This window comes from Cebus imitator, unplaced genomic scaffold, assembly GCF_001604975.1.
Source record: "Cebus imitator isolate Cc_AM_T3 unplaced genomic scaffold, Cebus_imitator-1.0 Scaffold146, whole genome shotgun sequence".
Classification (NCBI taxonomy): Eukaryota; Metazoa; Chordata; class Mammalia; order Primates; family Cebidae; genus Cebus; species Cebus imitator.
The window spans coordinates 4,851,719-4,868,916 of NW_016107461.1; the positions used below are offsets into that span (position 1 = coordinate 4,851,719).

The 17,198-nt window shown below is 35.7% G+C and overlaps 1 protein-coding gene across 4 annotated transcripts in view; it reads left to right on the forward strand.

The window, feature by feature from the left end:
* INTU (inturned planar cell polarity protein) overlaps nucleotides 1–17,198 on the forward strand; it is a 94,890-nt gene that overhangs the window by 69,902 nt on the left and 7,790 nt on the right. For all 4 annotated transcript variants that reach the window (XM_037743552.1, XM_017542748.2, XM_037743551.1 and 1 more), the window contains 5 exons: nucleotides 6,301–6,354; nucleotides 10,430–10,492; nucleotides 11,938–12,159; nucleotides 12,829–13,308; nucleotides 15,183–15,280. In XM_037743552.1, coding sequence (XP_037599480.1) covers nucleotides 6,301–6,354; nucleotides 10,430–10,492; nucleotides 11,938–12,159; nucleotides 12,829–13,308; nucleotides 15,183–15,280 — 917 coding nt within the window. The remainder of the gene's footprint in view (nucleotides 1–6,300; nucleotides 6,355–10,429; nucleotides 10,493–11,937; nucleotides 12,160–12,828; nucleotides 13,309–15,182; nucleotides 15,281–17,198) is intronic.

Sequence of the window (17,198 nt, forward strand, 5' to 3'; positions counted from 1 at the left end):
TCACCATGCCCAGCTAATTTTTGTATTTTTAGTAGAGACGGGGTTTCACCATGTTGACCAGGATGGTCTCGAGCTCTTGACCTCGTGATCCACCTGCCTCAGCCTCCCAAAGTGCTGGGGAGCTTCTGAAGGTGTTTAAAAACCTTGTTTTCTCATATTACCAGAATTGTTCCTCTGGTTCCTTCTCATTTGGGTAGACTATGTCAGAGGGAAGATCTGGGATTCAAGGTCTGCTGTTCGTGCTCTCCCCTTTTCCCTAAGATGGAGCTTCCTGAGAGCTGAACTATAGTGATTATTTTTGCACTTCTGGGTCTAGCCACCCAGAAGAGCTACCGGGCTCCAGGCTGGTACCGGGAAGTGTCTGCAAAGAGTCCTGTGATGTGATCCATCTTCAGGTCTTGTAGCCATGAATACTAGCACCTGCTCCAATGGAAGTAGCATGGGAGTGAAGTGGACTCTGTGAGGTGTCCCTGGTTGTGTTTTTGTTTTGTGTTGTTTGGCCTCCATTCAGGAGGTGGCATTTTCAAGAGAGTATCAGCTTCAGTCCTTTAGGGAGGACATAAACTTGCCCTAGGGACACCTGGTTAAGTATTCAGGTTTCTCAGACAGTGGTCATGGCCACAGAGCTCCCAAGAGATTATGACCTTTGTCTTTGGCTACCAGGATGGGTAGAAAAATACTACTAGGTAGGGGCACGGTTAGGCAGGTCTGAGCTCCAGCCCTTCTTGGACAGGGCTTGCTGTGGCTTCTATGGGGGATGGGGGTGCAGTTCCAAGTCCAGTGGAGTTATATTCCCAGGGGGATTATGGCTGCTTCTGTTGAGTCACACAGGTTACCAGGGAAGTGGGGGAAAACCGGCAGTCACAGGCGTCACTCCTCTCCCACATAGCCCACCATCCTAAAGGCTAGTCTCACTTCCACCATGCCCCTACAACAGCGCTGAGTCTATTTCTAGGTAGCCAGTGACCATGGCTTAGAACTTGCCCCAGACCAGGAGCCTCCCCATTGAGAAAGCAAGCAGACTCACAGTTTTTCAACATCTCAGGGAGCCTGCAGCAGTGACCCAGTTCCTTCAAAGGTTCTGTGGATTCTCTCAGCTTTTCTGGTATGTTTCTGCTGTAGTTCTTGGAGCAAAAGTTCATGATGTAAGTGTCCACATGCTGCTTTGTTGATTGAAGCAAGAGCTGCACGTTAGCCTTGCCTCCTATCTGCCATCTTAATCCTATTCTGGACCATTAAAAAAATTTTTGTGCGTGTTCTTACTGTGGAATTTTAAGAGGTCTTTGTATATTTTAGATAATGGTTCTTTATCAGATGTGACTTCTTCAAATATTTTCCCCCAGTCTGTGGTTCATCTTATTCTATTGACATTGTATGTTGGAGAGCAATATTTTTTAATTTGATGAAGTCTAGCTTATCAGTTTCATGGATTGTGGTTTCAGTGTTATATCTAAAAAGTTATTGTCATACACAAGGTCATCTAAGTTTTCTCCCATGTTATCTTCTACAACTTTTATAGTTTTGCCTTTTACATTTAGGCATATGGTCCACTTAGAGTTAATTTTTGTGAAGGGTGTAAGGTCTGTGTCTAGATTCATATTTTTCATATGTGTGTTCAGTTATTCTAGCACCATTTGTTGAAAAGACCATCTTTGCTTCTTTACATTGTATTTGCTCCTTTATCAAAGATCAGTTGACAGTACTTATGTGGGTATATTTGTGGACTCTCTGTTCCATTGACCTATTTGACTGTTCTTTGACCAATAACACAATGTCTTGATTACTATAGGTTTATATTAAGTCTTAAAGTAGGATAGTATCAGTCCTCAGATTTTGTTGTTCTCATTCTATATTGTACTGGCTGTTCTGGGTCTTTTGCCTCTCCATATAAACTTTAGAATACCTTGTTGGAATTTTGATTGGGATTGCATTTAATATATAGATCAAGTTGTGAAGAACCGACAGCTTGACAATATTGAGTCTTCCTATTTGTAAAAACATGCAATATCTCTCCATTTGTTTAATTCTCCTTTGATTTCATTTATCAGAGTGTGGTAGTTTTCCTCATACAGATATTGTGTATATTTTGTTAAATTTATAACTAAGAATATTTTATTTTTGGGATTGCTAAGGTACATGGTATTCTGTTTTTAATTTCAAATTCCACTGATTCATTGCTGATATATAGGAAAGCAATTGACTTATAGGCTGGGTGCAGTGGCTAATGCCTGTAAGCCCAGCACTTTAGGAGGCCAAAATGGGTGGATCACTTGAGGAGAGGAGTTCATGACCAGCCTGGCCAACATGGTAAAACCCCTTCTCTATCCAAAAAAAAAAAAAAAAAAAAAATACAAAACTTAAGCAGGGTGTGGTGGCATATACCTGTAGTCCCAGCTACTCAGGAGGCTGAGGTGGGAGAATCGCTTGAACCCAGGAGGCAGAGGCTGCAGTGAGCTGAGATCATGCCACTGCACTACAGCCTGGATGACAGAGTGAGACCTTTATATATTTATAAAATATATTAAAGAGTGAGACTTTTATATATTTTATAAAATATATGAAATTTTAATAAATGAGATTTTGTCAATTCTTTCAGACTTCCTATGTAAACAATAGTGTCAACTAGGAACAAAGACAGTTTTATTTTTTCCTTCCCAATCATGTATTTCATGTTGTTGCCTTATTGCATTAACTGGGCCTCCCAGTATGATGTGGAAAAGGAGTGGTGGTAGGGGACATCCTTGCCACTTTCTCATCTTAGGAAGTACCTCATGTATCACCATTAAGTGTGAAGTTAGCCATAAGTTTTTTGTAGATATTATTTGTCAAGGTGAAGAAGTTTCCCTCTATTCCTAGTATACTAAGAGTTTTTGTCATGAAAGAGTATCAGATTTTATCAAATGCTTTTTCTGCATATAGAAATCGTGGTTTTTTGGGGGTTTTTTTGCCTGTTGATCTGATGGATTATATTAATTGGGTTTTGAATGTCAAACCTGCCTTGCATACCTGCGATAAATCCCCTTTCACTGTGGTGTATATTTCTTTTTAGACATTGTTAGGTTCCCTCTGCTAATATTTTATTGGAGGTTTTTGCATCTGTTCATAAAAAATATTGGTCTGTCATTTTTTGTTTGTTTGTTTTTTTCTTGTAATGTCTTTGTCTGGTTTTAGTAGTAGGGTAATGCTGACCTCATAAAATGAATTAGGAAGTATTCCCTCTGTTTCTGTCTTCTGAAAGAAATTATAGAGAATTGGTATAATTTCATACTTAAATGTTTGGTAGAATTCACAGCCTACCCATCTGGGCCTGGTGCAAGTTGATTAATTATTGATTCAACTTCTTTAATAAGTGTAAGCCAATTTATAGTATCTTTTTCTTCTTGTATCTTTCAAGAAATTTGCCCGTTCCATCTAGGTTATCAAATTTGTGAGCATAGAGTTGTTTACAGTATTCTTTTTTTATCCTTTTAAAGTCCATGGACTCTGCAGTAATGCTCCCACTTTCATTTCTGATATTAGTAATTTGTGTCCTCTCTCTTTGTATTAGGTCGGCTAGAGACTTATCAATTTTATTGTTTGTTTGTTTGTTTTTCAAAGAACCAACTTTTGGTTTCACTGATTTTTCTCTATGACTTTCCTGTTTTCAGTGTCATTGATTTCTCCTCTAATTTTTATTATTTCTTTTTTTCTGCTTATTTTAGATTTAATTTGATTTTTGTTCTGGTTTCCTAAAATAGGAACTTAGATTATTGGTTTTAGATCTTTCTTCTTTTCTAATATATGCATTTAATGCTATAAACTTCCCCCAAGCACCACTTTTGCTGCACTACATAAATTTTGATAAGTTGTGATTTCATTTTTTTCTTTAGTTAAAAATACTTTTAAGACCTTAATTTTATACTGAAACATTCTGAGACATGATGGTAAATTATTAAACCTCACAGTTTTAGACCAATAAAGCCCTATCTGTTTCAAATGCCAGTTACTTCATTTAAGGCAGTATAGCACAGCAGTTTAATAATCAAGACTTTCTCTTGACTATTTTTAAAAATTTCAGCTTGAACAATAGTTATATGAACTTAATCAAGTTCTTTTTCCTTAATGTCTTCATTGAGATATTTTACATGTCATAGAATTTTCCCATTTAAATGTACAATTAAATGTTTTTGTCTGTTCACAGAGCTGCCTAACCATCACCAGAATCAATTTTAGAACATTGCGTCATCCAATAAAGAAGTTCCATGACCATTAGTAGTTATTCTTCTCTCTTTCCCCTCTCAATTTCTTCTCCCCACCCTGCCAGCCCCAGGCAATGAGTTGCCTAGTTTTCATTTCTATAAGCTTAACTTTTCTAATTTTTTAAAAAAATTTACTCCTCTTATCTGTGATTGTATATCCTTTGACCAACATTTCCTCGTTCACCCTCTCCCCTAACTGCCCAAGCCTTTGGTACCCACCATTCTACTATCTCGTCCTGTGATATCAGCTTTTTTAGGTTCCACATATGAATGAGATCATGTGGTGTTTGTCTTTCTGTGCCTGGCTTATTTCACTTAACATAATGCCCTCTAGGTTCATATGCGTTGTCATAAATGACAGGATTTTGTTCTTTTTTATGGCTAAATAGTATTCCATTATGTATATTTAGCACATTTTCTTTATTCATCTGTTGATGGACACTTAGGTTGATTCCATTTCTCTTGATATTTCTCATTATTAAAAATTGTAGGATTTATTGACTATGTATCTTCTAGTGGAAAATGTTAAGGAATTTAATGCCTTAAGAAATCTAGTTAAAAACATGTGTATAAGGTAACTTATACCTGCCAATTTTAGGTGGAAATAGTGATTTTTGTTTGTTTATTTTTAAAAACAAAATAAATTGTTATTTTTAACTTGGAAAAAAATGTATTTGTTCCAATTTTAGTATATAATGAAGTCTTACTTCAGTTTTCCTTTCCAGGTATTTGAGAAGTTCTTTATTTTGATGGTTTTTTTTTTCAATCATATTTTCCTAGGATACAGTGAAATAATTAAAAGATATTTTATGTTTTCATTTAAGGAATATAAACAAACATATATATTACAGTAATCTTGTACATTAATTGACTATAGAGTTTAGTAGCAGGAATAGCAACTCATTGAACAGTTTTTGAGATAAAAAATCACAAATCGGTAATTTTGTCCTGCAGTTTTTCACAAGACAGACTAATAGCCACAAAAAACGGAACCTAAAGTATTTGCAAGATGCAGAAAAATGTAGGTCACAAATGAGTAATAAGTCATACTGTGTGAGAAGCATTGAAAGGCATGACTAATATTTCAAAAGCTTTCGTCTTCTCAGTAAGACATAATTTGTGTGTGAAACAGTCCTGCAGAGAGTGCTTTGGCATTTAAAGAAAAAAAAGAATTTTCTGGGAGGCAGAGTTTGCAGTGAGCCGAGATCGCGCCACTGCACTCCAACCTAAGTGACAGAGTGAGACTCAGTCTCAAAAAAAAAAAGGATTCTTATTCACAAATAGCATGTATGCCACAAAAATCAATTGCCAGCAGTTTTGATTTATATATATATTTGTATTATAGGTTAAACATCAGAATAAATTTATTCTATTTTTAAGTTTGGGATGCTTCAAAGAAGAACAAAGATGATGCATGAAAGAGTTAAGGCAATTTCCATAGAAACAAAATCCAAATCCTAAATAAGCTATTTTTTTTCTAATAACCCTGTGGGGGAGTTGAACTATGCCAGATTCCAGAGGGCGTTTTAATCTAGGAATAAAGATTGATAACACTTGAATGCAAAACACTGTGTCCAAGAGAAAGACAGGGAAGAATGTTGATATTTTTCAAGAATCTAACTATTGAGTAATATACAAGTAATGGAGAAACAAGAACAACTCAAAATAAGTTAGCTACTTTAAGACTGATTTTCATTTTCTTCTATGAAATCAGATGGGTTAATTTCTAACTTAAAACTGGAAAGCAACTTTTGAACCTCATAAATTTACTATGCATTGAATATATGGTAAGGACTATTTTGTAGTTATTGAGATTTAGTTGAAATATGCTATGTTAAATGAGTAAGTTGTTTTATATTTGCAAAGCTTAAAAACAATAAGTTAAATAAGTAAGCTTTTATAATTGCAAAGCTTAAAAACAATATGTTCCATTTTGAGACATTTCCTAAGTAACACAAAACAGAAAGATACTCGAAAATAATTTAAGCAATTTTATATGGCCATTTTTGAAAAAGTAACTTAATATAAGTCAAATGTTTATGTGACTTTTTTTTTAACATAGATGGAATTAGACATGGCATTAAGTGACTTGGAGGCTGCAGATTTTGCAGAACTGGTAAGAGAAGGAGTGGGTTTTATAAAGGGCTCAATGTTGAATTTTTATTTTGTATACCAGTCATTATTCTAACTATTTACCAAGTCGATATATAATAATCTTGAAATACACATTAGACCTCTGTTTTGACACTGACAGAATCTATTTTCCTTACCTTAAGATTTTATACTCAGTTGAAATATTTGTTACACAATGTATATTATGGGATTAAAAATGATTCATTACATTTGATATTCATACATTACATGTCACTAAGAACTAAGCTTTTGAGGAAAATGAATATGGATGTAATACTAATTAAGTTAAATAAGAATCCTCTAGAGCTGTACTTAAATTGGAAGTATCAATATGGGTTTTAACCTTTTAATTATTGAATTTCCTAGCTATGTCCAATGAAAAGGCCTAGCAATAGTGACCATCGCAGAATACCCAGGACATGGTATATAAATAATGTTTCTCACCAAAAGGAACCAGGACTCCTCGAGAATTGGCTCATCCAAAATTGGGGCTGAAAATGTACAAAATAAGTCTAAGAACATCTTGTCATATCGGAAATCCAGAAAGCTTTCCAAAAATTGATAGGGTTATAGTAGAACTCAAATTGTCATGAGACAACTTGAAGAGCCTCCCTCTTTAACATCTGTAAGGAAATACCTACAAAAGATTGAAACACATCAGATATGTATAAGTCCATGAGTGCATAATTATACTTAAAAAAAAAAAGGATTCTTATTAGCCAACTTTGCAGAATATGAGGGCACCAACTTGTTTTTGTGAAAACTGTTAAATGAAGAAAAATCAGACATTTATCCTGCCTTTCCTGTCTGAACCGTATATCCATGTTACCAAACAGAGGTAACCTTGAAATATCAAGAAAGACTGACAGAATTGGAATATAACCATTTTGCAGTCCCTCAATGAATTAATGGATCTAGGCAAAGGTCCTCAATAGCTGCTAATATCACAAAAAGAAAAACGGCAGATAATATGTTGTTCCCGATGGAAGCACACAGATGACCTATAAAACATGCTTGATGAGGCCTCAGATGTAACTACCAACGAACAAGAAATACCACTGGAAGAGAACATGTTAACAAGACCCCATTTGGGGAAGAAAAGTTGCAGTCAGCAAAATCCAGAGTGGTAAATACTGCAGGACACTTTCTTCTCCAAATAAATTAGAAAAAGATGGTGGTGTGAGGGTGAGGAGAAGGGAGAGAAATTGAGAGAGGACTCAGATACAAGAGACTTAATATTATCAACCAAGTATATGTATGTCCTTTCTTAGATCCTCATTCAAACAAACTTTTAAAAAGATCTATGAGTCAAGGAATCTCATAAATGAGACAGAATCTATTCTTGGGTCTCATATATTCAAGGAAATGTAAACACTAATGTCTGTGTATTAGATGAAAACAATTCTTTAGATTGTGATAATTGTATTATGATTATACATATTTTGAGATTGCTTCGGTTTTATGCATACATTCTGAAGTGTTTATAGATGAAATGATTTAATATCTGGGATTGGTTTTGAAATAATTCAGCATGAGGAGGGGAAGATGATGATACAGATGAAACAAGATGAGCCAAGGACTGGCACAGTTAAACCTGGGTGGCAATAGCTATGCAAGAGCTAATTGTACAATTTCCTTTTTGTAAACACTAAAATTCTCAGTAATAAAAGTTCTTTTATGAAGTAATGGGAAGTAAGGAATTAGAAGCCATGAAGTGTGGATTATCCTCAAGAAGATTGCAGGTGAAAGTGGGAGGAGAAATTTGCTTGAAGGGGTAACTGAGTCTTAGCAAAGACCCTAAACAAATGGAGGGGTGTTTTGTCTGTACAAATAACAGAAATTTAAGCATGGTAAACTCTTCATGGTAAGCTTTTCCTGGCTCATAATTTTTTTACTAATGGAAAGTGTTTAGATGGCTATTAACTATTAGGAGCAGTTCAGATCTAAAATATTAAAATATCCAGTGTTTGGAACTTACATCCAATACGTTTAATTTAAAAATCTAATTCATGCCTTTATGGAACATTATTTTAATGAGCAGTGGAGTTAATATATTCTAGGGTTAAAAAATGATCTGTTGGGATTCCTCGGATACAGAAAAATAACACAATTCATAAAAGAAAAAAATGGATAAATTGAGAATGTAAAATGGTACAATTACCTTGGAAGACAGTTTGGCAGTTTCTTAATAACCGAAACATATACCTACCATATAATTCAGCCAGCCTGTTCCTATCTTTTTAAACCAAGAGAACTGAAAGCATACGTAATACAAAGACTTGTATACAAAGCAACTTCATTTGTAATAGCCAAAACATGGAAACAACTCAAATAACTTAACTGTCCATTAGCAGGGGTGAATACCAGAACAAATTTTGGTATATTCAGGAATGGACTACTACTCAGAAAAAAAGTTGGTGTAGGGAGATGTCGAGGGAACTGTTCTACATCTCAATTTTGGTAGCACATACATAACTGTATGCATTTGTCAAAACTCACAGAATACAAATTTTGCCTTAATTTTAAAAAATATGAAAATAAGAATATCTTCTAAATGTTTTCTTGAAATTAGATTTAAGATATATCCTGATGCTGTGTTTTCCTTACTTTTTAAAAATTATTAAGGTATAATTTATTTTCAGTAAATTCTTCTGTGCCCATTTACAGTCAACCACTCTCCATACCCCCAGCCTCTGGCAATCACTGATTTGTGTTCTGTCCCCATGATTTTGCCTTTTCCAGGATGTCATGTAAGTTAATCATCCTGCTCAACCTGGCCTTAATGCTGGTCTGGCTACTCAGCTGACCTCCTTTTACCTCCTGATACCTGAACATCCCTGCCCTGTTCAGCTCCACAGTTCCCAACTCTTTGGTTCCTGGTCCATGACTCGGCCTCTGACAGCCACTTAGAATAAAGCAGACACTCCACATGTGTCTTGAGAATTTAAATAAACAATCATATAGTAGTTAATTTATTGTGTCTGGCTTTAACTTAGCATAATGGATTTAAGACTCATTCATGCTATTGTACAGGCAGTTCAGTCCTTAATATTGCTGAATAGTAGTATTTCATCATATAGATGTGTCACAATTTGTTTATCCATTCCCCAGTTGAGGAATGGTTAGTTTATTTCCAGTTGTTAGTTTTCTTTAGGTTTCATTGGGTTGAAAAAAAAAAACTTATAAAAGTAATAGCTGTATACTGGGTAAAGATCCAAGCATGGTTATTAAAAGCAAATATCTTCGCTTATCCATTTCTATCACTTCCATCCCCAGGTGTAACTGCTCTTATGGATTGGAACGTATCCTTTCAGACCTTTTTCCATGTACATACATTCCCACACACAAACAAACACACATGTATATAGTTAGTGGGGGTGCTATTTTTAACAAAAATCAGATGATAATGTATATTTTGTTCTGCAGCTTGCATGATTTGCTGAGCAGTGTATCCTAAAAACTTTTATGCCTGCTCCAATAGATCAGTCTTTTTTTTTTTAACATATGTATGATATTCTATGGTATATCTAGTTTTGCTGGCCATTTCTCCATTGTTGATTTTCATGTTATCTCTAATTTTTCTATATTACAAATAATCCAACTGATTCCACTGCTTGAGTATTCCTATAGATTTCTATAAGTAGAATTACTCAAATGATATGATACATACCACTCAGTTGCTTGCAAATAGGTTGCACCAATTTGTGCTTTCAAAAATAGCATATGGTAATATTGGATATTGTATATCATATAGAGTAAAAGCTTTTTGTCCTAAAAAGATTTGTTGTTAGAAATTCCTCATAGAGTAACAGGTTTTATGTTCTTAATGTCTCTAATCAAGAGTCTTAAAAGAATAAAAAGTAAGGTTGTTCTCAATGAAATAAATATATGCGTATTATATTTCATCCAAATACTCTGGTAAACTAGTTTCTAAAGATGGCACTATGAAAAGTTTAGTTACTAAAGCATATAATTTTCATTTTAACTATTATAGCTTAATTTGAATTTTTATCACAAAAAAATTAAAATATAAAATCCACTATGAATTTTTCCCCCAGTCTGAGGATTACTATGACATGAGGCGGCTGTATACAATTTTGGGCTCTTCTCTGTTTTACAAGGTAAGCTAAAGCTTGAAATCGAAATGTCCAGCTGCTATATAAACAGACCTAAATTTTCAATGCTTTTACAAACATGAAAAATACATTATCTCTTTTCTTCTGAATATAGGTACCATAGATTAAGATCTTTCTTATTTTAGAGACAGAGTCTTGCCCTGCCACCCAGACTGGAGTGCAGGGTACAGTCATAGCTCACTGCAGCTCCAATTCTCAGCTCAAACAATTCCCAGGCTCAAGCGATCCTTCTGCCTTGGTCTCCCAAAGTGCTGGGATTATAGGCATCAGCCACCATGCCTGATCAGATTAAGACCTTAAAACAAGATTTGCATCTACATATTTGTAAATATGGTAAATATTTATTATTTCATTGCATTCTAAAGCATTTATAAAGTATTTGCAAATGTGCACAGGAGAAACAGCACTCAAAGAACCAAGTATGTAAGAGAGAAGAACAATACTTTCCTTGCTTTCCTTTTCAAAGAGTGTGTTTTTTATCCTCTGTTGAAAAGTTGGCTGGGCATGGTGGCTCACGCCTGTAATCCCACCACTTTGGGAGGCCGAGGTAGGCAGATCACCAGAGGTCAGGAGTTTGAGACCAGCTTGTCCAACATGGTTAAACCCCGTATCTACTAAAAATAAAAAAAAATAAAAAAAATAAAATAAATTACCTGGGCATGGTGGTGCATGCCTGTAATCCCAGCTACTTGGGAGGCTGAGGCACAAGAATTTCTTTAATCCAGGAAGCAGAAGCTGCAGTGAGCCAAGATCACACCACTGCACTCCAGCCTGGGGTAGGTGGTGCATGCCTGTAATCCCAGCTACTCGGGAGGCTGAGGCACAAGAATTGCTTTAACCCAGGAAGCAGAAGCTGCAGTGAGCAAAGATCACATCACTGTACTCCAGCCTGGGGTGACAGAGTGAGACTCAGTTCAATTAAAAAGAAAAAGGAAAAAAGAAAAGTAAGCTACATCATTTAAATAAATCTTATATAACATTTAGTTGATGTCCATGTAAAGCAAATTAGGCATCAAATGAATTTAAGTATTTTTATTTTTAAAAAAGGATTTTAAAACACATCTAACAAAGAAGCAATAGGGAAGAATGCACAGTGAAAAGTGAGTCTCTGTCATGACCCCTGCTTCTTGACTTTCCATTCTCAGAATTCAGTTCTTTTTTAATTTTGCTAAATACTGAAGCTGTAGTACACAGAAGTGATCTTAGTCTTGCTTTGTGCTTAAGTCTACCTATTGGTAGACCTTAAGTTATCATTTGATCTCCATTTCGACCTCAAGAAAAAAACATTTGCTTTTACTGTATTTATCCCATTTGAAAGTAGAATATTTTAAACCAACTGAAGAAGTGTTTGTAAAACTCTTGGAAATATATTATGGCATTAATTGCTTTATATCACTGGTAGACTTTTGCTCTTTGTGATTAAATTCAAGGGTTATTTGATATGCAATCATTTGCCCAAGGATGATCTTATTGATATTGCTGTATACTGTCGCCACTATTGTCTGCTGCCATTAGCAGCAAAACAAAGAATTGGTCAGTTGATAATATGGAGAGAAGTGTTTCCTCAGCATCACCTCCAACCTTTGGCAGACTCAAACACTGAAGTCTTTCCGGAACCTGAAGGAAGATATTTTTTGCTAATTGTTGGCTTGGTAAGTTTACCTCAACTTCTTTCTTGACATTTTTTGTCTTTTTTTTTTTCTTTTTCTTTTTTTTGGCTGGGGGTGAGGGATGCAGGGGTGGGTAGGTATCTATTGATTATCTAAATAAATACACAAACATGCTCATTTAAAATTAGTATGTCTAATACTAGTATTCAAGGAAATATTACATGCCCCTTATTCCTTTTCTTTTGCATCAATTTAATACCAATGGACAAATAATAAAATCTAAGAAAATATTTTAGCAGGTTTTAAAAGTCTTTTGTTCCCCTTTCTCTAGTGGTTTTATCCATTGGCTTGTTTTGGGAGATAGAGGGAGACATGAAAAGAATATAGAATCAGAAACAATAAATATGTAATTGTAGATGAAAGGACTTCCGATAACTGAGGCTCTTTGACAGCTATCTTAGGGAATTCTGTGTCTCAAAAGAAGTGGTTTGATGTTATATCAAGATAAGGCAATGTAAGATTGTTTTCAACTGAGATCAAGAAGCATTGATAATAACCAAAAAGGAAAGATGATTAAAGAAATTTTTATAATCATCATATGATTATGCCATATGCCTCTATGTCTTCAGTATTTATAAATTTATACATGTACATTTTATATAAATATTTTCATGGTAACTAAACCTACATTTGTAATTTTTTTCCCTTTAGAAACATTATATGCTATGTGTACTATTAGAAGCTGGAGGCTGTGCATCCAAAGCTATTGGGAATCCTGGACCCGACTGTATATATGTGGATCAGGTCAAAACAACTCTTCACCAGCTGGAGGAAGTAGATTCTCGCATAGATGAGCGGCTAGCATCTTCTCCAACCCCCTGTTTGTCTTGTGCTGACTGGTTCCTTACTGGATCACGTGAAAAAACAGATAGCTTGACCACTTCACCTATTCTCAGTAGGCTACAAGGTACTTCCAAAGTAACAACTCCAACATGTAGAAGAACGCTTTTTGGTGACTACTCCTTAAAGACACGTAAGCCCAGTCCTTCGCGAAGCAGTGGAGGATCTGACAATGGTTGTGAAGGTGGAGAAGATGATGGCTTTAGCCCCCATACTACACCAGATGCAGTACGGAAGGAAAGAGAATCTCAGGGCTCTGATGGTTTAGAAGAAAGTGGAACCTTGCTTAAGGTGTGTGCTCATTCAAGTGTGTACATTCTGGGAGCTAAGCTATCTCTCCAGTCCTTATTTTATAATTGCAAGACAGTTTTTTTTTTGTGGCATACCATTCTGCATTTGACATGGTGGATGTTTCAGTCACTGCTGACAAACCAATGATTTTGAACCAAAAAGAAAAAGAAATATCAGGCCAGGCATGGCAGATTGTTTGAGGCTGGGAGTTGGAGACCAGCCTGGCCAACATGGTGAAACCCAGTCTCTGCTAAAATTACAAAAATTAGCCAGGCATGGTGCAGGCTGAGGCACAAGAATTGCTTAAACCCAGGAGGCAGAGGTTGCCAATGAGTCAGGATTGTGTCACTGCACAATCTGTCACTCCAGCTTGGGTGACAGAATGAGACTCTATCTCAAAAAAAGAAAAATATCAAGTAATAAGACAAGAGCCCCTTGACCTCATTTTCTGTTTAGCAGTACTTAGAAATAGGGAAACTTTAATCTTAATTTCCATGTTCATCTCTTTCTTCCCTATTTGCAATGATAACAGACAGCATCCAAGCCGTGGGGCCTGTTGTGGGGTGATCTGACTAAATAGCCAATGAAATGTTCAGCAAGGAGAATCAGAACCCTAAATGTGTGTATGTGTGTGTGTCTGTATATGTCTCTCTGTGTGTATATTGTCCTATTTTTATAGATTTTAAAATCTAAACCTGTATAATACTCAAAGATTTAAAAGTTGACTGTAAAGAGGATGTTCATTTTTCAGATTATCATTTTTCCTGATTTTTTTCCCCATGAAAATTCCATAAAATATCCAAGTGATTATCAAAACATTCACCCTGGGAGGCTTTGTACTTATTCTAGTGATGCTGCCGTCTTTCAAAACATTTTTGAAACTTGTCATGTGGGTGGATGGAAGTAATACCAGATGAGAAGTCTTAGAAGGAGCACAAATAAAATACGAGATGCTAGTAGCATGGCATAAATAACCAGATGCAATCTCCTCATTCCAAACAACGGAATATTTTTGGAGCCCTAAGAGGGGTGTATTTGGAAATACTGACACCAGTACCATACCTATTATCCCAGTCGATGAAATTGGTAGAAATAGTCTAAAAGGATTTGTACAGATTAAAGAATTACCAAGCCCGGAACAGCTCCTAAGAGAAACTGAGTTCACCTTTAAGATTCAGCCATTCAGCTGGATGAGGTGGCTCACGCCTGTAAATCCCAGCATTTTGGGAGGCCAAGGCAGGCAGATCATTTGAGGTCAGGAGTTTGAGACCAGACTGATTAGCATGGCAAAACCCTGTCTCTACTAAAATACAAAAATTAGTTCAGCATTGTGGCAGGCGCCTGTAATCCCAGCTACTCAGGAGGCTGAGGAAGAAGAAACACTTGAACCCAGGAGGTGGAGGTTGTATTGAGCTGAGGTCGCGCCACTGCACTCCAGCCTGGGTGACAGAGTGAGACTCTACCTCAAAAAAAAAAAAAAAAAAAATTCAGCCATTCAACAAATGTTGATTAAATACCTACTAAGTTCCAAGGGCCATACTACACAAAGGAGATACAGAAATGAATAAGACACAGCCCCTGACTTTGAGGAGTGCAGAGTCTAGGGAGGGAGACAAGTATGCATACGTGCAAACTTGGTAATGGATCTGGTAGGAGGTTTTCAGGGAATACCATCATGCCATCCCAGAACATGACCCTGGGATCCCTGACAGCCAAGTATAAGTGAAGAGGTACAAGTTAGCATCAAAAATATTTAAAGGAAGCATTGCAAAATGGTAAGTAGTTCTCTTAGAAGGATGTTTAATTTGTAAATTATTTCTGCTATATTATTCCATTCTTAGATATAAACCAATCTACTTACCTATATTTTTCAGGTCACTAAAAAGAAGTCTACTCTTCCAAATCCATTTCATTTGGGAAACTTGAAAAAGGACCTTCCAGAAAAAGAATTAGAAATATATAACACAGTGAAGTAAGAAACTTCCTTATTCTTGTTCACTTAAACTCTTTCAGGAAGTTTTACAGTGATAAAGTACAATTCTATAACATATATTTTACTCAACAAATGTAATTCTGATATATCTTACATATTAAAGATAATATCTGTGGTATTGCTTTAATATTTCATTATACATTTAGGAAAATGACCATGTACTGTAAGAGAGAAAAACACACAAAGTAATATTTCAAAATGTGAAAGTGCCCCTTTATTTCACTTCCACAGGTAACCTCCCTTTTGTATATTTAATATAATTTTTAAATTAGAGTTTACTATTTTTAGAGTGTTTGGTGGATACAGTGGTGTGCTGTCCAGTTACACCATAGCTCAGGGTATTCCTTCCCAACACGTGAGAGTGGTGGCTGCTAATGCCTCACAGCTCCCCTAGCCATGTCACTCCCCTAGCCTTGTCCTACATGGAAGCTTGTTGACTCAGCTAAGGTTACACTCCTTCCTGGGAGGAGCCCACTTCCAATGACTAATAAATAAGTGAGTACAAAGGCTTGGCCCCTTGCCTAAATTGAAGACAATTCTGAAAGGCCAACCAAGCTTCATAGTACCCGGTGGTATCCACTGAGGCTTGTTGCTGCCATAGCACATTTCACCTTCTCCCTCTGCTGAGTCCTGCTTAGTCATTCCACCCCTACAGCTGTTTTTCCCAAGAGTACTTCCTAATGTTTCCTTCCGGCATAGCTCACTCTCAGAGTTTGAGTCCCAGGGAACTGGACCCATTACACTCTCTTTAGAAAATAGGTAAAATTTCGAATTTGCATTGAGTAGGGAGTTCTGACATACAAGAAACTGAGTGAGGAGATAATGCTTAGCAAGTTAAACTGTCTCTAATTATTATAATATGAAATGTTATACATTCACTTCTTATGCAGTTATCATGTGGTGATGTAGCTCTGCCTGGGTCTTGGCAGACATTTAATTATGTGTGGGATGTCATATGTGGGATCAACTGGTGTAATAAACTCAATTGTATATTTTTATTTGAACAACTAGACATGTACAAATAGAATTCACACACATACAGTACAGAGCTACCACATTCTTAATCATTGAAACACTTTATAGTAAGTTCAAATATATGTGTTACAAGGTTGTTAGGAAATTCTTTTTTTCTGAAGTCAAGAGAAAAACAAAGTAACTTGTCTGCATAAAATATGTTAGAAATCTGAAGTGTTAAAATTTGTTATTTAGTGCCTCTAAATATGAATGTTTAATTTTTTGATAATTAAACATGATTTTAAGACCAATAAATTGGAACCAAACCCTTTATGGAACCCAAAAGTACCTTCACAAAACTCTAGTCTTCCATTTAACAAAAACTATTGCTCTGAAATTTTATTACCTCCATATCAGAATTTTTTAAATGTGTATGTTATGTTAGCATTGTCTCTAGTAAAAGGAAACTCTTTTTTCAAGTTCAATGATTTAAACATAAATTCACATGTAGTGTAAATCACAGGCTGTCCTATTTTAAAAGATGCCAAAGATGGGTGTTTATTCTCATTATTGACATGGAAAGGTGTTTTAATACTATGTAGTTCATTTTGAAAGCATAATGTAAAACAGGATGTAATATACTATCCTAAACTATATGCACCTATCTTTGTAAAATAAAATATATATAATGAAAATAATATCTATAAAACATCTCATTCAGTAACTAAGTCCTACCCATTCTTCCAGTAGTTCTTGAATCCATTCACCCCTCTATTGACACTACCCTAGTTAAGGCTCCCATTTTCTTTCACCTGGTTTTATTGCAGCGATGTCTCAACTCCTAGCCTACACTAAACCCATTCTCAACTGCAGAAGTAACCTTTCTGAAGACTAAATCTGACTTTATCTGCTTTCTTATACAAATCTTTTGTCTTCCTACTGA